Below are 21671 nucleotides of genomic sequence, written 5' to 3'. Positions count from 1 at the left end.
ACACCTGCTTCATCCAAGATGTTTTATTATGTATCTGTCTCTGTCACCAGGGAGTCATTGGCCAAGTTGCTAAGTCTTCACAGAGGGTAGGATTAAACTAATAAGTTTTTAAATTATTTATGTTTCCCAATTACATTTATGATAAAGTTGAAGAAATTGTTTTTAAAAATTCCTATATGATCCTATGGCAAGGAAGGAATACTCATTCAATATTATTAAAGTGGGGCATCTTTCTTTTATGTTGTATTTGTTTTCAACAGCATGTAATTGCTATTTGAGTTTGCTTCAAGGAATAAATATTTTACAAATATATATTCTAGCAACATCATCCTTCCAGAATATCATTTATTTTGCCAGTCTAGATAGCTCCATAGAAAAGAACACATCAAAAACACAAATCACATAATTATAAGTAACATAAATTCTGATATCATGAAATGGAAAACTCAACAGAAAAAATAATATATGAAAAACAGATTTTAAACTTATGAAATGATGTTCAACCTCTAGCGTAATGAAATATGTACATATTTACATTTTAACTTGGTATCAATTGTTCACCTACCATATTGGCAAAGATACAAATGTAAAAAGGGGTACAGTGTAACAATATCCAACAAAATCTAAAATGCAGCCATAGTTTGGCCCAGAAATTTCCATGGAAGAAAATCAATCCTACAGATGAACTCCTGTGTATGCATGCTGTGTACCTACAAGGACATAGCAGGGCACCATTGGAGCAAAACCCTTCAATACATGTCCCTTGTCTCCATCCCTAGCACTGCTTCCCAATCAAGTGTCTGTCATCTCTCACCCCGATGACAGACAGGGTGCCCTACCCAGTCTCCCTCTTTCCCCTCTTTCACTCCCATATCTACAGGAGCCAGAGTAATGTTTATAAACATACACCAGATTATGTCATTCAGCTGCTTAAACCGCCCCCACCCCCCAATGCCTTTCCATCATGCTAAGAATGAAATCCACGCCACTTACCTTGGCCTATGAAGACCTATCTACCCAGCCTCTGCCTGCCTCCTGACTCCATCCCATAACCTCAGAGTTCCAGACACAGAGGCTTCCGTGGGCCTCTCAGGCACATCCAGCTCATTTGTGCTTCGGGGTCTCTGCATGGACTCCTGGCCCTTGTTTTATAGTGGCGCCTCCCTGTCACCTTTCATACTCTATCTTAAATGCCATTCCCCAGCCACCCCGGGTGGAACAATAACCAGGCACTCCTTCTGTAACACATCATCCCATTTTCTTTCTCCTGATGTCATCTATTTTCATTTGGCTGTGTTCCTGTTCATTATGTATTTGTTTACATACTTCTTTCCCCTGTAATGTAAGCTCTATGCGAGCTTAGTTCCCTGCTGCATTATCAGCAACCAGAAAAGTGTCTGCACATAATGAGTGTTGAATAAATGCTTGGTGAATGAATTAAGAATGGAATACATTATAGGATCCCCATCAAACGGAACACTGTGCAGCCATTAAAAAAAAAAAAAAAGAATGCAGTGGTGGACAACCCAAGGATTCTCTTCAGAGGGGGCCTGCATCCTTGCACCTGGCCTGCCCTTGGTCTCCCACCTAGACCTCATCTTGGTCTGATCTGTTAAGACATCCACACTACTCTGTTTTCTCACATATATGTCAAAGCAATATCTATCTCTTCCAGTAGAAAGTAGGTATCATTCTCAACCACAGATTTTCATGAACATCCAAAGAAGAGATAGCATACGGCTAAACCAAGTTTATAGGATTGCTAAATAAATAGCTACTGAATGCCTTTCTGATCTGGTCTTGTGTTCTGGAATCATTCCACGCCCATGCCTCAAAGCCTTTGTGTTTGTTATTCCTGCACCTTTACCCTGCATGGTTTCCTGGCTCTCCTCAGGCAGTTTGAGATGAGTCAAAAGTCTCCTCACAAAGGCCTTCCTTAACCACTATCACCATCCCCCCACCCTGTCACTCTCTCTCTTCTGACCCTGCGTTACTTGTCTTCATTGCACCTATCATTTGAAACAAAAGTGTCTGTTTATTTGTGTACTTGTTCACTACGTGCTTCCCCTGACTAGCATGTTCCTTGATGCTGTTTTCCGCTACGACCACCCCAGCAGGTAGGACATTGCCTGGCGTAGAGTTGCAGCTGGACAAATATTTGATTGGCGGAGAAAGAGTAAGTGAATGCATTCTTGAGTGCAAAAAGAAGGGTACTGAACAGTATGTCCATTGTATGCTGCAGCCACTTGTATTGAAGGAAATGACTCCTATCTATATAAACTCTCTGAAAGGAAAATCCAAGAACATAGTAATGGTGATAGTCTCTCTGGTAGGAACTGAAAACCCGAAGCACAGGCATAGGAGGAAAACTTACTGGTCCTGCATATCTTTACTTTTTATAAGATTGTATTTTTACCATGGGCATTAATTTTTTTTTACCTAAGAAGTATGTCATAGTTGACAGTTTTGCAAGTCTATATATTTGAGGCCAACAGAAAACCAAGGCCCCCATAAATGTTACAGCAAAATGATAAGCATTCAGTCACTATTTATTTAGCAATCCTTTAAACTTGGCTTAGCCAAATGCAATCTCTTCTTTGGATGTTCATGAACATCTGTGGTTGAGAATGATGCCTATACTTTCTGCTGGAAGAGATATATATTGCTTTGACATATATGTGAGAAAACAGAGTAGTGTGGATCTCTTAACAGAATAAGACCTTCATAAATACAAGCCCCCTACATGTTTTGCATGTCAGGAAAAGGGCCTGTGTGCCCAAGATACTTTGAATCTGCTTACAGGGTTAAACTATGACCTCATTGTTTTTTAAAAAAAATAAAAGCTCTCTGCCAGTAGACTCTACCAATCCTTAACTGGCTAACTTGTTCAGTGTTTTCCTGGCTTTATCAAACAACGATATCTTATTTTAAGAAAACCAACTATTTGAATATCTGGATTTATAAAAAGAAAATTTTGTAGGAGTATCTAATTAAGGGTTCCTTCCAATATGAAAATAATAAACTTTTAAGACATGATTCAATGCAAAAAAATTATGCAGAAATTTCAGGAACACCATCATTGAACACACAGGTACTCAGTAATTACTTGCTGGTTGGATGAACATACCTATTGAAAATCAGTAGAGTGAAATGGACAAGAACGTGGGTTGGGATCCAGTTATCCCTGTGTTTGGATTCTCTCTGTGCTGTTCATTAGCTGAGTATGACCTTCAACAAGTGACTTAACCTCTCAAGGCCTCAGTATTTTTCATAAAGTGAATGAGTAATGCCTCCCTTGGAGTTCGTTTTATTAAATTAAAGATATCAGTAAATAAAATATTGGTACATTTTATCAGGAATTATATTTTATCATGCATTATAATATCAGATATTATTTCATTTACCTAATTTCTGCTTGCCTGAGTGGACACAAGGGAATGGCAAAAACAAAACACAAATGTTATATTTTGGAGATACAATATAGGTAACTATACATGAATATCATAACATATTTCATTTCTTTATCTATATCTATAGCACCTGAACCATGCCTGGCACATGGTAAATGTTTGGTAAATGGTGGTTAGTACTATGAAAGGTAACACGGAATACTCTGAGGGTTTGACTCTCCATTTTCATATCCACGAAGACCAACTCTGTACATAACACTCCAGGACATTTTATTGCACTGGTACAGGGAAGGGTAAAAGAATCTGTGTAACTGAGATTTTTTTTTATGGCCTTAAAATTATGGGGAAACAATTAACAGGTACATAAGTAAATTGTGACAGCTTGTAACAATTGCTAACATCTACTGTGTGGGTGATGATTAATCATTCTGCAGAGTAAATACTGTGACTTAATATCCTCTCCAAGTTAATTTTATAGTACTACCTGCTTCCTACTTTCTTAATTAAAAATACTAAATGTAAATGTTTTATTTAACTCCCCAGACTAGGATAGACTATCACGTGTTTGGAGCGGGAAAGGGGAAAATGATACAAATTGCTTCCAATTTAGAGACTAAATGAACGTGTCCCTTCAGGTGACCAAAGGTTTCTTCTTTTTCAGTTTTCTGACTTTTTTTCCTTCCTTTTCCTTCTGGCATTTCGAGTTTGTTTAATAAAGTTTAGAATTCTCACAAAGGGCCTTATAAACACGTGTTATGAGATTTTAAATTTGATTTGAAAGTGCCTCTCTCCTACTCCCTCCGAGTAAAGTGACCTTTTTAAATGGAGGGAAGTGGGTTTAGATGACAGTCATGATAAATGCGGTCATGTTCACTCAATAAAATAAGGCCCAGTGCATTTGAGGATAAATCAGTGAAATGTACAGCCCCACCTGTCTGTCTCCATCATTCATTTCCACTGTCACTTTCACAGTGGCTGATGGATCACAGTTGCTGTAAAATTAGACAGCCTTTAATCTCATTTCATCCTGATTAGCTTCTCTTTACCCTTTCCCTCTAACTCACTGACTGACACGCTAAAAACTCGCACTGGGCTGTATATGAACATGAGTACAAACTTCTCCTCCAATTCCTGCTTGTGAGGGCGAGGCTGGTGTCCACCTCTCGAGAAATCTGGAAAGGGTCATGCATGTATCCCTTGTTATTTAAAAGGTAATCAAATACGTGCAGTACCAGCGCCATTTTAAACAGATGTTTGCTCATGCTTACTGCCCTATTTATTTTGCTTTCCTTCAGGTTTAATCCGAAGTCAAATGAGGTCTTTTACAAAACTCAAACATTGATTTAATATAGATTTTTTCTAATAAATTTGGAACGTTTCACATTCAGAATAATTTCAAAGAGTTATTTGTGTGTATTTATAGCCTCGATTCACGGTAATAATTTAGAAAAGACAATAATTCAGGAACGAGAATACTAAAATACGCAGCCAAGAAATACAGCATACAAGGTTTAAAAACAAGAGTAAAAAAATGAGGATGCCTTCAACAGCCTTTATATTAGGACTGCAAAGACCTTCTCTCTTATTTTGAAGGTTCCAATAGTTAGTTTAGTGCAATAGTTTCATTTGTTTGCATAAAGCATAACAATAGGGGTAATCAAATGAGAAAGAGGCTTAAGAATAAATCATGTATTATTTCCTTCACTTAATTTCTGCTTGCCTGAATGGGAGCAAATAAATGGCAAGAACAAAACACAAGTGTTGTTATATTTTCAGAGATTGTGCTTCATTACCAAGCAGGACTTCTGGTTAAACAGATGATAATGCAGTTTTTCATTTTTATAAGGTTTGGGGCTTGAACTGACCAAATATTTAAATATTGAAAGAGTGGCAGTCATAAAGTCATTGGTTATAGTCAATGGCCCTATTCCTATCCTCAGGTCCCATGTGAATAGACACATGCAGATGATAACCCATGCTGTGAGTTTATACTGCCCAGCTGACATGATGGTGAACTGGAGTGGCACCAGGCTGTTCACAATATACACAATATACATCATATATGAGCAGCATAGTTTTGTATTTGCTATTCTGGAACCAGCATCATAATCCAAACAATGATGTTTAGCTTAAAAAAAAAAAAAAAAAAAAAAAAAAGGTGTTCAAAATGTATTTGATGTTAGTTGGTCAGTGAACTCAACATATATTCTGCCTCAGTAGATTCTGAGAAACTATATGCTATCTCTGCAGAGCTATGTGGTTAAAAGCATTTTCCAAAGAGATAACTGAGGGTTGAGGGGCAAAAGGGCATCCCCAAGATGACTCCCTACGTCAATGACCTAATTAATAGACCACACAAATCCATAGCACATCCAATTTCTACATTGTCCCAGAAATCAGGGGTTTCCATACCAAGGCCTCTAGCATTAGAAATATAAGTTTAAAAACAATGAATACGCACAGTAAAAAATAAATAACTCATAAAATAGCCCAAACACCTAAAATCCTTTAGTAAGAAGCTTAAATGATCTGATTCGCTCTTTCTGAAGCTGTGTTATAGATTTCGAAGCTGTGCCTGTCCCTTGTTAATTTTATTTACATATGTTAGCCAGCATAAGTGCATTCTGAGAAAAAGAAAAGATGATGAACACAAAATGAAATGAGAGATATATATCATCCCAAATAAGTTGGGTCTAGGATAGGCACTTTCTCTTTCGGCATTGGCAAAAGAGCACAGAGGAAGAGCTGGCCCTGACTCATATTGATTTCCCACTGCACTGGTTTCTTAAGTGCTCTGTTGATCCGTGTCAAGCAATAAGTTCTCTGCCTGAACATGCACATCACCTCCCCATTTGTCCTCACCTAGATTTAAGGTGCCCATATGATGAGCCGAACAAGGACATCATTTTTCCTACTGGGTGTCACTGGGTCCAAACCACTGCATGTGATGTGATAACTAATTCTGCTCGAGTTTACATTTGCCATATGATATTACAATAGCAGCCACCAACACTGCACAGCACATGGGGTGACAGGGCTGTCCTATTCATACTGTGTGTGTCTCCCAAAAGAAAATGTAAATGAGAACAAACAAACACAGAGCAACCGGGGCTTTGGTGGGTTTCTCAATAACACCCCCCTCCTGACACCAACCACACTGGGGCAGGGCGAAGGGCGAGACCAGGGGAACGGATGGATATTTGTGATGTTCCTGACAGTTTTTATCTTCGTCACAGAAGAGCTCCTAAGCAGATAGATAGAAAATGTGTGATTGTGCTGCTAATGACATTGTACAGGAAATTAAGCGTATACATTTGGAGAAGGCATTAAATCAGCAGGACCTTAATTTAAAAACTTAAAACTGTATGGAAATTCAGCTTGCTCATTGCTGTGGAATAGAAAGCTACCAAGCACCCTGAGTCTGTTTATGGAAAGATTGCCAGCAAACCAAGTTTGGGCAGAGCATCTTAACGGCTCCAAGCGCGTGCAGGGTTATTTCTTCCAAGAAGTAACCCCCAGCCCTGACCATTTGGGACTATCAGTCATTGCTTTAGAATTCGATCCCCATCATCAGGCAGGTGAGGACAACTTAAGACTCGAAAGCCGCAAGACAGGTTGTTCTTGACTAATTTGTGGAATAACATTATGTAAAATTAATCAAAAGGGGCTGGGTTTGAAATTGCTGTGAACACACGGCTGAACCACTGGAGACCGGCGGGTGTCCCCTCTGCGGCTGCTGCTGTCTTCTTCCTTCCGACTTACTCTCACATTTGACACCCTTTGGTGGAAGCAAATAACTAGTGAGCCAAGGTCTCAAGTCCTAAGGTGGAGAATTTCATGCGTCTTTTCTTTTCTCCCCCCTCCATTCCAGTTATGCCGTACAACAGTGCCCACCACTGCGTTGTGGAGGTAGAAAACTTCTTGTTTGTGCTGGGTGGAGAGGACCAATGGAACCCCAATGGTAACTATTGAACTGCTCAATAGTAGGTGCGCAACGAGCATGTGCGTCGTGGAAGGCACTGGTGGCAGCCTGTTTTGTGATTACTGTGGGAAATGCACTTCTGTGCGCAGGGACACACGAAGCAGTCGGTAAATTGGGCTGACGATTGGAGGGAGGGTCAACCGTTGAGCTGGCAGAGGACGCGCGCAGTGGAGCATTCGCTCATGGACCGTCTGGGGATTTGGCTTTGCAGTGACGCCCCGGCCCCTCTCCTTATCCGTCCCCTGAGGAACGTCACAAACATAAGCACAGACTCCCCAGAGGCAGGTAGCAAGCTGCAGCTATTAAGAATTCTCACCACCTTCTCCACCACTTTCCTCCCGTTTTATCAGTGTAATAACGCAGTTTCAGTAGATAAGCGTCATGTGCAGTCCGAACTGAAGTGAACTTCACAGCTCAAGTTCTTTTGCAGCATTTCTTACTTGAGACCCATTCTAGTTGGGGCTCTTTCGAAGACTATCCACCATCCTCCCTGTGGATGTGGTTACTTGATAAATTCCTCGCAAAGAGAAATTGAACACGTTTAGCACCGCTCCCAAGCCAGCCCAGGGAGAACACCGTGCCTTGCCGAATACGCAAAATTATCAAGATATTTTTGGAACTCCTGCACGTGAAGGAGGGGTTGCAGTTGTAGCCTTCTGTGTAACAGAGATTATTATGACTGAGAAACCGTAAAACAGCTTGCAGGTACACATTTTTACTTTAAAACCCCAGAACATCCAAGTGAAATTACATATACTGCATATATTTTATTGTGAATGCTCTCTTTCAGCATCTGCACCAAGGCAAATTATAGAAAATTGTTACATCTGTTCACTCTAGAAAATCTTAAAGGAAAACAACCCGGCCACCCTCCAAGAACATTTCTTTGAAGAGAGCAGGACGTTCTTTCCCAAAACCTGCAGCTTTATTGGTTTCTATCCAAAGAGGACAGTTCCTGGGCTTTGTGAGACACAGGTTTAGAACAGGAGCAAAAAATGATATTTAATATCTCTCCTCTAACTTACCTTTGCAATGACAGGCTTGACGCGTTCCCCACCCCGAAAACACCACTAGCATATATACAATCCACTGTAACTCCCCATTACTATTTCACCTGTTCTCCCTCCAACGTAATTTGAACTGAATAGAGTCTTTGTAAGTCAACAGTGCACAGCCATCAGGTTTATCTAAGCAAAGTATCTACAGAACATTCTTTTTGAAGGCCAGATTAAAATGAACACATGACAAGAGAAGGCTGCAAAGTCCTCTTTCTGGTGACAATGTTCTCTTAGCCCATCTGCCTTCCCAGATCCTGTAGGTCTCTTTTAAAATGCCAGTCTTGGGGCGCCTGGGTGGCGCAGTCGGTTAAGCGTCCGACTTCAGCCAGGTCACGATCTCGTGGTCCACGAGTTCGAGCCCCGCGTCGGGCTCTGGGCTGATGGCTCAGAGCCTGGAGCCTGTTTCCGATTCTGTGTCTCCCTCTCTCTCTGCCCCTCCCCCGTTCATGCTCTGTCTCTCTCTGTCCCAAAAATAAATAAACGTTGAAAAAAAAAAATTTTTTTTAAATGCCAGTCTTGGGTGCCTGTGTGGCTCAGTGGGTTAAGCATCTGATTTTGGCTTAGGTCACGATCTCAGGGTTCGTGAGTTCGAGTCCCACATCGAAGCCCTGCTTCGGGTGAACACGAGCCCCACTTTGGGGGAGCCCCACTTCTCTCTCTTTCTCTGCCCTTCGCACACTTGCTCCCTCTCTCTCTGTCTCTCAAAAAATAAAAATAAAGTAAAATAAAATAATGAAATGAAATGAAATGAAATGAAATGAAATGAAATGAAATTAAAAGGTACCAGTCTTGGTGCGACCATTTAGTTTTCACAAAACACTATGAACTTCCCATTCCTCTAAGACAGACTTTTTCAGCAACAGAGAAAACCTGCTCCCCGGGTTATGCTCTCTCCTCCTCAAAATAACCTATAACTGCGTACTGTTCAACTTTCTATCAAACACAGCTGACAGGTTGGGTGGGGCGATGAGGAATAGCATCATGGACATATTCCTTCCTCTAGGCTGGAGAGTCCAGGTGTTATCTCTGAACTAATTCAGAGTCCCACAAAACTGTGCCATTGGACTTCACTGACTTGCCTCCCCCCACGCCTGAGATGAACAGGAATTCATTTTAAAGGCCTCAGTGAATATGCTGTGACAAAACACTGTAGAAAACACAGCATCGCATTTACTGCAGGGACATCTGTCACTCACCACTCGGCGTGTCCCATGTGGAGACCCATGTGACAAATTCTTGCCAGACCACAATACTGAGTCACTGTGTGCTTTTGAAAATTACCACTAATGCATTTGTATGGTTTACTGTGTCCCTCCTCTTTTGCTTTAGCCACTAGAAGACTCAGAATTGAATTTTAGTAGAACTTTCATTACTGTATTTTAATTTTATGTTTACTCTCAATATGGGCCTAGCAGCTAACTCTGTGTCTGTAAGACCCCCTTTTAGAGCTGTGGGAGTCCTACCTGCAAAGTTGAGTCATTCTGTCCCTGCTATGTGTGGCATGTGAAGTCACTTGTATAGAGCTGGGCAAATGCTGATGAACTACTGATTTGGCTCCGCTAAACAGAGGAGAATTGGTCACATCAGGAGGCAAGCAGGCAAGTCTTCCCGTCAATCATTCAGTCATTGGCGGGGGCCTTCCCCCCACGTCAGGGAGGAGGGCAGGCAGGGACATGGCCTGTACAGCTGAGAGCAGTTCTCCAGAGAGGGAACGGCGGTGACAATGAGCAACCTGGACGACAACCGTCTGGTCAACCATAGCCAACTCTTTTTTCTTTTTCTTTTTTTTCTTTTTAAACCATTAGCAGTAGTATTTGTTGAGTACTAATTATTTCCCAGAAATTTGCTAAGCACTCCCCTGCACCATTTTACCGAATCTCACAACCATCCCAAGAGGTCTGTCCCATGATTGTTCTAGTGTTACTATGAGGAATCTAAGCCTGAAGAGGGGAAATAACTGGCCAGCACGTACAGTTTGAACGAAGATGGGCTGATTCCAGTGTAGGTCTGTCTGACTCCAGAGCCATATTGCATGACAATTCCCCCTCATGCAAACATACAGATTTTCTTTAATATTAAATAACAATCATGTTTTTGCCTTTGATGTTTTGAAATAAAGTCAGTATTGTATCGCAGTGGAAAGGGCCCTTATTCTCAAAGAATCTTCATCACTTCTGATTTAGAGAACCACGAAGGGGCTCAATCATCTCAAAAAAAATGGGATTTTCATACTATAATACATTTTGCAATTAAAAAGTAAGCAGTTAATACCAAAATTTATAAAGAATAACAATCCGATGATAATATATAACATGTTTTAATTTCATTGCTACCAGGGAGGAAAAATTAAAAATCCATGAATTCAAATATTCTGGATATGTCAGTTCCAAAGATGAAATCTTAAGTTAAACTTCAGTTCTTACAAAAATGGTGCCTGAGATGCATGTCTTTGAATGAAATTCAAAACTGTTAAATTTAACACATGCTCATAAAACACGTATGTACTCATAAAATACAAATATAATTTCATTTATCTATTGTCTTGATTACAAGACAATTTGAAATCATAAAACATATTAGTTACTAGAAGTTTAAGCAGGATACATACGTTTTTAAGTTTATTTATTCTGAGAGGGGTGGGTAGGGGCAGAGAGGTGAAGAAAGAGAGAATCCCAAGCAAGCTCTACACTATCAGTGCAGAGCTCGAAATCACAAACTGTGATATCATGACCTGAGCCGAAATCAAGAGTCTGACACTTAACTGACTGAGCCACCCAGGTGCTCCCATTTTTTTTCTACTCAGCTAGAGATATTAACTCCTATTAACTCCCTTCACATCATTAGTGATAGGAATGTATTATAATATTTTAATACATATGCATCTATCCTCTCACTGCCCCAGCTTACAGAAAACCAATTTACATTTGTCACTTACTGATGATTGGCTCCCAAAAACACTACCTGTAGGGAACTTCCTTCCCTCCCCCCTCCTTCTTTTTCCCCCATGTCTGAAAACTGCCACCCATGCTCCATTTTACCTATCACCTAAGGGGCAGTCAACAAACCTGTCTGGTGACAGGGCATCACCACAAAAAAGAGAAGAATTGGGGGAAGAATTAGGAAAAAGTAGAAAAGATGAGAAGGAACTAAAGGAGTGAAGTAACCAAAAATTCTTAAGCTGCTGGTAGAGTCCAATAGAAGCCATAAGAAGGAACAAGTAATTTCTTTTGAGCTCACCTTCCTCACTTTACCACATTCATTTCTTCTGAGGTTCATTACTCCTCACCACATCCTTTGCCATCTCCAGAATGCCTTCCTTCTTTTTCTGTCCCCAGTCCTCCATCCTTACCTCTCCTTCACACCAATGACTCTGCCCCTGGAAATTCTTCATCCATATCCACATCCATATCACACCAGTCCTTGCTTAGCCTTTTCTCTGAGTGAAGGCCACTACCAATACAACCAAAGCACAATTGCTAATTTCTGCCACCACTGCTCAGCATGTGAAGGCACTCTGCCCCATTGCTAAAAGGAGGCAGATGTCTTCCTCTAAGTGGAAATTCTAAACCAAACTTCAAAAAGAAACATTCTTATATATGGCGGGTATGCTCTACATTCCTATTAACAGCATTTATCTTCAGATTCTTTTGGAACCTTGAAACCTACTAAGAATATTTTTTTCTAGAATAAAGTGATTACAAATTCTGCAAAAACTCCCTTATAAACCAACTCTAGACATAATTCTTCCTCGAGCTGGAGCCTCTCTTTGTGGAATCCAAATTTTGGGGGTCATTCTCACTCCTGGAACTCTTAACTCTTTCTGTACACCTCCAAATCAAACTTAATTTACCATCCAATCACACTATCCAGACTCTCACAAGATCCTTAGAACTCATAATATCACGTCCACAAAATCCTCAGAATCCTTCAACTCTCCTCTTAATGATCGCTTCCATTCTTTTCTAATCAAAACCTGGCTATCTTCTGAGAATACTCTTTTCCCAGCCACCCTCTCTAATGGGGACTGCATGGCTCCACCACCTGAGCCCAGAACTTCTTATTATTGGAGGCAGGTAGCTTTTCTACTATCTCTTTATTGTCACTCCCATAACCTTAAAATCCATCACTGTAAAGAATATCTTCAGGGTTTTTTTTTTTTTTTTACCTTCTGCCCTCTCATGTGGCAGCTAGCCACAGTTATCCTGGAAATGACACCTCCTTCACTCTACCCTACTACTTTTTCACTGTCCATCATCCTCTGATGTCCTTACCTCCCTCCTTACTGGGTTTATAGTCTAGTGCCCATTCCTATGATCACCTTAGCACGTATACCTGCAGTCCTTGCATCCACCTCTCCTTTCATTATACTCTCTTGGTAAAGCCCTGGCCCTGGTTAAACCCAACTCTCTTCCACCTCTTCCCTCTCCTGAGCAACTAAATGTGGATGTAGAAAACCACAGAGCCACACTGGCTACTAATGAACCATGCTCACTACTGGCCAACTCCACTAAACTTCCCTGGTCAATATACTCTTCCACCCTCCAAGTTAACTCTCTCACACTTTCTCTCTCTTCAAATGCCTCTTTCTCCAAAACCTCTCTCTGTACTCTCAGCTGATGGCCTTGCCTCTTAATTCAAAGAAAATAGAAGCAATCAGAAGATAAAATCTTCATCTTGCTACTACCAAATCTGTTCACTTACCACCATTGCTACCCATGTATTTTATCTTCCCTCCTATTTTTGTTTCTGCTCCAACCTAAGGTCTATTTCTCGTTCCCTCTTGCCTTTTCCCTCAAGGACTTTCCAGTATTTCTGGACTTAAAAATACAATCAAACTACCAAAAAAACCTACTTTTGATGCTGCATCCTCCAGCTATAATCTACTCCTTCTCGTGGCAAAATCCTAAGAAGCATTGCCTTCCTCTTGCATCTGTTTTCTTAGATCTTAGTCAATCTTGTCAAGACTACCATCAGCTTCCATGTTGCCAAATACTATGGTCAATTGTCAGTTGTTCGCTCCTCTTTTTGAAGTACTATTTGACATGGCTTCCAAAATATCATACTTTTCGCTCCTGGCTCTGACAATTCCTTTCCTTTGCTGGTTTTTCTTCCTGTACTCCAGGGCTCTTTCTCAGGACTCTTATTTTCCATGCCCATACCCTCTGTCTATAGGGTTTTATTTTGTTCTGTGATTTTAAATAATATCTCCAGACTAATGGCTCCAAAATTTGCATCTGCAGCCTCATTGAGCTAGTGGCCTACCATATACTTCTACTTTGAGACCCTAAAGATCTCTCAAGGTTAAGTCCACAACAGAACTAATGGTTTCTCTTCCTAATCCTCAAACTCCTCTTGCCTGGTCTTCTGTACTTCAGCAAATTTCATGACCTTCCATCTAGTTACTCAGGCTCAACATCTGGCAGCCATCCTTAATTGCTTACTTTTTCTCATACCAATATTCAGTCTATCTGAAAATTTTATCAGCACTGCCCATACAATAGATCCCAACATATCTTAATGCCTCCACCTTCATTCAAGCCTCCATCAGCTCTTGCCTTGACTTTTTTTTTAAATTTTTTTTCAACGTTTATTTATTTTTGAGACAAAGACAGAGCATGAACAAGGGAGGGTCAGAGAGAGAGGGAGACACAGAATCTGAAACAGGCTCCAGGCTCTGAGCAGTCAGCACAGAGCCCGACGCGGGGCTCGAACCCACAGACTGCGAGATCATGACCTGAGCCGAAGTCGGCCGCTCAACCAACTGAGCCACCCAGGCACCCCTTGCCTTGACTTTTATAATGGCCTCCTGATAGCTCCCTTGCTTTCAGAGTGGCCCCTTTACAGTCTGTTCTTCACACAATAGCCAGAGTGATCTTTGTAAGAGATAAATTAGGCCATGTTTTTTATTTGCTCAAAACCCTCCAGCGACTTCCTACTATTCTTATAACAGAAGACACAATCCTGCACCAGTCCACAAGGCACACTGTGTTCTGGTCCTTGATGTGCTTCTGACTTCTGTCTAAGTCACCCCAGTATTCTTGCTGAATTTGAACTCATGGCCAACCCCTGGGACTTTCTACTCACCAAGCCCACTGTGTGAGAGGCTCATTCTGCAGAAAACATCTGTAGGCAGGTAACCACTCTATTTAAACTAGCCTGCCCCCTATCAATCCTTGCTTTATAACATTTGTCTCTACTTGAAAATATATATTTCTTTATTCATTTACAAGAACAGGGACTTTTCCTTTTTTGTTCACCAATATATTCTCAGAACCTAGAGCACATAAGACATACAATAAATGCTCGAAATATATTTATGCAATTAATAATTGTGTTGGATAGACACAAGCATGTACACACACACACACACACACACGCACACACACACTCCTATCTGTTTATTCCTGTGGTGAAGTTTAGTACCTGTATTTCAATGTTTAGTTTTACATATATGAACAAAAACATTTTCAGAGTTAAACCTTCAAGTGTTATAGATGATTGTCATCTCAGGTGCTACACAGAAAATGGAATACAGTCTTTCACTTCCATTTCTTGCTTTGGTGTCAATCTATATGTAAAATAGGATTCATTTTAATACCTTAAAGGCACTGCTGTGCTTCCTAGGCCAACAGAGGGGAAAAGCTGGTTCACCAGCTCTGAGGACTCATGTTTCCCACTTCAGCACATGTACCTGCAACCATGCTTCCCCCAAATACACTCACACAGAACTTATGTGATGTGAATGGACTAAAACTGATTTCCTAATGCAAACTCTCACTGAAGTGATTGTTGTTATTTCCATGGGGAGAGGGCTGACTCAACCACTGCTAGGTTCTTGGATCATTAAAAAAAAAAAAAAAAGGCTCTAACCACAGATATTACACAAGTTAGTCTCTAGAACAAGGGTGCCTGGGTGGCTCAGTCAGTTAAGTGTCCAACTTCGGCTCAGGTCATGATCTCACGGTTCATGGCTTCGAGCCCCACATCAGGCTCTGTGCTGACAGCTCAGAGCCGGGAGCCTGCTTCTGATTCTGTGTCTCCCTCTCTCTCTGCCCCTCCCCTGCTCATGCTCTGTCTCTCAAAAATAAATAAATGTGAAAAAAAAAACTTTTTAAAAAGTCTCTGGAACTGATTATTTACAGACAATAAGTTCCTATTTTTAAAACACAAAAATACCAAAATTCAGAAAATTTCCCCCTAACTATGTGGTAAAACTGGTTTGGTAAACATACTTGCTTTTATTATAATGGCTGATTTAGTTTTGTTCTGACTCATTCCAAAAAATGAAAGAAAGAGAAGATGGAGTGGAAAAGAAGAAAAAGGAAAAATATTTGAGGTGGCACATTTATTCTTCTACTGACACTGCTTCTCAGACTGGGCTAACTAGTCCCCCTACTTAATTCATGTGTGTGTTAAACCTGAAAACAGACACATCTTACAAACACTATTAGATGTGCAAAACAACAAAGGAAACTAAGTTTTAAATGTCTCACATATATTTTTACAGGAAAACACAGTACAAATTTTGTCAGTCGATATGATCCTCGATTTAATAGCTGGATACAACTTCCACCCATGCAAGAAAGGTAAGTGTTTGTTTCTTATGTCTGAAACATTTGTGGCTACTTTACAGGAAGCATAGATGCTGAATGGTTTCCTATCACAAATTATGCTAAATGGAGCCAAGGAAAGACATACGAGTCAAAATACAAAATTTGGCCTGGCCCATTTGGAATAACTCCTTTGTTAACTCAATGGGGAAAACTAATCAAGTAAATCAATTATTGGTCCTAATGTAGGAAGAGGAAAAAATGTATGATTGTCTTCCATTATTACATTACTTTGTTTTGTTGGCAAGTGAAGCTAAAATCTCACTGCCTATCCTACTTTTCTTGGTGATAATATATGTAAATCCTATAATTGGAAAAAAAAACCACCATTCTTACAATGGTATGCATTTTGATGCAGAAATTTCAGTCTTAAATTTTCAAGTCTCACTAACTCAAATCTTGTACATTTGCCCTCTCAACTATCCTCCCATTATACATTCAAGAACAGGTCATTTGTTAGCTTTAAAAAAAAAAAAAGAGTTTTGCAAAGTATCATCTCAGTTTTTTACATACTTGGTGTTCATCTCACCCCAGTCTCCTAGCGGCCAAGGGACGAGTGACTACTAACTATATTTATACTATAAATTTATTTCTATACTATACTATATATAGTATATTATATATATATATATTTCTATACTATACTATATATAGTATATATTTATATAGTATTTATTTAAATACTATATATTTAAACTATATTTATACTATATTTTGCCTCTCCTGGTTGTTACCTACATAAGGCCACATTTTAATATGCACATGCAAATTCTCATGCTAAATTCTGAGCCCTTGATTCTTTTCAAATAATACTTCAGCATCCTCTTGAGCAAAGTATCCGATATAATTACAATAAGCTGCAACCTATTGCTTCTTCTCAACTGAAGTATTTAAGAAATAACTTTCTTTCCTGTTTCCCTCACGACTCGTCACCTTAACATCTCATTTATAAACATTCGATTAGATTGAATTACATCACTAAGATCCAATGGGGTCCTTCATAAATTCCAAGGTAAAAAGAAGTTTTCAGATAATATCATTTATTCAAAAATGTGCATTCCTGCAGCAGGACAGTATGAATCTATGGTATGAGAAAACTCCCTATCTAACCCTCTCTTCTCTATAAAAATATTAAAACCCTCTTTCGGGAGACTAAAAGCTATGCACTGGAAACGATGAGGCACAATGTAAGAACCACAGACACTTTTGGGAATGTGCAGTTCCAAGGTACCTGAAGAAATGATTCTAAGTCAGTTAATATCCAGACAAAGTTCTCAGTCCTCCTCTCGTGCATACGTGCCTGCATAAAAGCCGCCTGATGTCCTCTCCACTGCACCTTGTTTCTCTCCCTTTGGGGTTATTTCCTGGTTGCTCTTATTGTGGCTGCGTCACTCTACCCTTTAGTCAAAACCATTCCAAAAAGTTTTCTTTAAGAAACATATTTTAAAAATGAATATCAATAATCTATTGGAAATGTCAGCATCTCATCACCGCGGTCCCCTTTGCTGGGGGGCTGCACACCACGATAATTAACCTTCACGCCTTCCGTTTGGGAGGCATAACTCACGTCGCGGTCAATTATCTCACTCTAGAGCCCCTAAGGATGAGAAGTATTGCTGCAAAACCTAATTAGTAATTTTTTTAAATGTGTATTGTTTACTTGATATTCTATAATGACTTCCTCTGAGGCACTATGGCCTATCATGGCAGGGTCCTACTTAGACAATTTTTAGCAGCTCATTGACCTGATGAAAAGACCTGCCATGGTCTGTCGGCGCCCGGCAGCCACCGTTGACAGGATGGACTGTTTAACGTTTCTTTCTAAGTCATTATGGTATATCATGTCAGGTCCCTAGTAAAAGAAGTTTTTTTTTAGATTTAGAACAATCAACTCGATAGACCAAATAAAGAGCTCCTTACAGAGCTGAGTGGGAAAAGGCAGATCTCACAAATGCCCAGTCAATCTTCTAGCTCCCTATCTCCTATGGGTTGGTTGACCCTGGCAACCATCCATAACCTAAAATGAAATTTTTCTGTCATTGCCAAGCCTCCATTCTAAGTAGCAAATACAGTCAGTTACCATCATGGCTTAATTGGTGAGCACACAAAGAAGAAGAAAAAAAGAAAAAATATATATATGAGACACCCTTCAGATCTGAAGTTTCTTGAAACATTTAATTGAATTAATTGTACATTGTATAGATCATGAGTCAGGCTCACCAGAAGTTCCCCCACCTCCCTCCTTCCATTCTTGGTACCAAACTGCTGAGAAGTTACCAAACCGAGAATAATAGAAGCCTGTTGAAAACCACCTCTGGGATAACCCACTCTTCGAGCCGGCTGGACAGATTCTTAGGATATCTCACCTAATCAGAGCTTCTAAAGGAGTGCTATAATCAAAGCGCAGACTATCCCCCAGTTCAGCAGGGAAATGGGCACACTGCTTCTAGGCTTGCTCAACCGACTCATGAAATGCATCCCTACTATCTGTGAAATGATTACAGGAAAATACACGCTTAAATGTAATGCTACTGAGTTGTTGTGGTCTCAGATGTAGGATTTGATTCTTCAGGAAAAAGAAGAGGGTAAAAATTAAAACTAAGATCAATAGAAATGCTTTGGTAACTTTACATTTTTCTTCAATAAAAATAAACATTGTAGGTGTGATTCATCTGGAGCTCTTACCCCTAGCTAGTCTAGAAAAAAAAAAAAAAAAAAGAAAAGAAAAAGAAAAAGAAAAAGCAGTTTGGAAAGCACGGACAGCAAAGCTTATATTTCACAGAGTAAGACAAAAGCTAGAAGCAATACATAAAAAATGTTTCCAAATTTTAATGGTTACTACAAGCCTTAAGAAACAATGTGAGACAATATTCTGTCTGAAAAAATCTTTTGTTGTTTTTAACATGATGGTGAAAGTCAAGATTTCAAGCTGAGATAAGGTTATAGTAATTCAATCTCATGCTCTAGGATATAAACTGACCATCCAAAGGGTCAGAAAGAACTAGGAAAGACCTGTACAATATGCAATGTTCACAGTGTGTTTGTGGAAGTTGACTACCAGCAACTGGTAGTCTTTTTTAACTTCTCACAATACGTTGACTATTATTGCCTCTGGCATTGGGGGAGGAGGGGCTGGAGGAGGGAGAGATAAACAATTTGCAATACAAATAGTGTAATCCCATTTAAAAATTTTCAGTAATCTTGAACTTACTTTCCAAAAAAAAACCAAAACAAAACACCCAAATAGCCTAATTATGTGGGCTCTTCATGTGGGGAGGAGGGGCAGGGAGCACTCCCAAGAGAGACCTGGTATGGTAAAATTTTAGCCTGGAGCAAATGTTCACAGTTGCTGACAGACCATTAACTATCCAGTGTTCCTATAATGTATCTCATGAATTCTCACTTTGGACATGCAAGGGAATAAGTCATAGGCTCAGAATCTTCACTATTGGAATTTCTACATAAAAATGCAGTTTTAGTCAGGAAGCGGAACCTACTGATTTTTTTTTTTTTTTTTTTCCATTTAGATCCTAACAGTGACACTGTGTGGATAAAGCTAGGAGTACACACGAAGTATCAAATTAAGAAAATCTTGGCTAGAAAGACAGCAAGTTCTGACAGGCTCACTCAGTGTCAGTAAGGAAGGAAGGAACCAGAATAGAAAAAAGTGAGAAAACTGAAATTTAGACTAGATGAAAGGAGTGCACACTACTACAAGGAGATTTTGCTCTTATTCTCCATTATCTACACTTATTTGGTGGACGGTTTTCATACTTGTCATGACTAGCAGGCATTTTCTCTTGTAGACCAGTATCTAGCGCATAGAAGAACTGAACACCTTACGGCCCGCATAGTCCAAATTATTTAAAGATGGCCCATTAGTAGGATTGGTAAATTAATTATTTCAGAGGCTCTAAGACTTGTTATAGAATCATCATATGGAAGAGGGATTGTGTCGATAGCGCCAAGAAATATGTGACTTTCGTCTATTTTTATAGAATGTCAGGCTTTTCAATGACACATTTTAACTGAGAAGGTAAAAGCACTATTAAGACAACCTTGACCTATCTTATTCAATGAGAAAGCAATTGAAATCTGGTTAGAGAAATAGAAGGAAGCAATGGACATCTGTAGGCACTTAATTTTGCAACTGTTTTTAATCTGATTTTACATTTAAATGGGTTTTACTTCTCTGTAACAGGAAATCTCAAAATTTTTAGATTAATCTGATTAAAAAGCTTCTTCCTAATACCTTTCTCCAAACATATTCTCCAAACAATGCATACGTGCAAGACCTATATATGCAACATTTTATTACAATTTTATTACAATTTCAGAGCTTCATGAACCCCTCAGAAGACCCAGGTTAACCAGACTCACTCTATGAAATCTGCCACACCTACTCTTTATTTTCCTTCCTCCTTTCCTCCTTCCTCTTTTTCTATCATTGCTGTTCTTCATTGTCCTTCTGAATCTTCCACAGCACATATTTCTTTCAAAAGCATCAGGAAAATACAGGAAAAAATACAAACAGAGCCAAAATTTTGCTCTAAAATTACCCATGATTTTCAGGACTATTAAAAAAAAATAAAAACCATATGATCCACCAATCCCACTTCTGTTTTATATCCAAAGAAAATGAAATCAATATCTTGAAGAGGTATCTGCACTCTCATGTTCATTGCACCATTATTCACAAAAGCCAAGATATAGAAGCAACCTAAGTGTCTGTCATCAGATGAATAGATAAAGAAAAGGGGGCATTATCTTTACAATGGAGTATTATTTAGCCATAACAAAAGGAAATCCTGCCATTTGTGACCACATGGATGAAATTAAGGGTCGTTTTGCAAAGTGAAATAAACCAAACAGAGAAGGAGAACCACAGTTACTTATATGTAGAATCTGGAAAAAAAAAAAAAAAAGAAAAAAGTCAAACTTAAAGAAACAATGGATGGTGGTTGCTAGGGGCCAGGAGATGAGGGAAATGAGGAGAGGTTGGTCAAAAGGTATAAATTTTCAATTATAAGATGCAGAAGTTCTGTGTATCTAATATATAACATAGTGACTATAGTTAATATTGTAGCGTATACTTGAAATTTGCCAAGAGAGTAGAAAACCAAAAAAAAAAACAAAAAAAAAAAACAAAAACAAAAAACAAAAACAAAAAACAAAAAAAACAAAAAAACAAAAAAACTAACTATGTGAGGTGATATATGTGTTAATTAACTTGATTGTGGGAATCCTTCCACAATGTATCTATATATCAAATTATTGCATTGTGACTTTAAATATGTTACAACTTTATTTGCCAATTATGCCTCAAAAAAGCTAGAAAAAAATAAAACTGAATACATCAACATCTATAACATATACCATACCTACTGGTAATAAATCACCTACACAAACATTAAAAAATTTCACTGTCATTTAAAATATGGCTAGGCAAAGTTTATATGCAAACATCTTGATGGCTGGTTTTTAATAACATTTTTACCCGGGTCATGGTAACTGATGGTTCTGACACGTGAACAAAAAGCTGGACACTATGACAGCACTTTACATATGCATTTGCAAATAACCCTGTAAAAAAAGGTACCATTAGCATCCC

General features: G+C 39.2%; 1 protein-coding gene across 1 annotated transcript in view; it reads left to right on the top strand.

Moving 5' to 3' along the window:
- The window catches only part of KLHL14 (kelch like family member 14), a 104519-nt gene that overhangs the window by 70828 nt on the left and 12020 nt on the right, over positions 1–21671 (top strand). Inside the window, exons 3-4 of the mRNA XM_045457392.1 lie at positions 7282–7371; positions 15958–16036. Coding sequence (XP_045313348.1) covers positions 7282–7371; positions 15958–16036 — 169 coding nt within the window. The remainder of the gene's footprint in view (positions 1–7281; positions 7372–15957; positions 16037–21671) is intronic.

This window comes from Leopardus geoffroyi, chromosome D3 (assembly GCF_018350155.1).
Source record: "Leopardus geoffroyi isolate Oge1 chromosome D3, O.geoffroyi_Oge1_pat1.0, whole genome shotgun sequence".
NCBI lineage: Eukaryota > Metazoa > Chordata > Mammalia > Carnivora > Felidae > Leopardus > Leopardus geoffroyi.
Note: the sequence above shows the minus strand (reverse complement) of the source record. Positions and strands in the feature narration are given on the sequence as shown.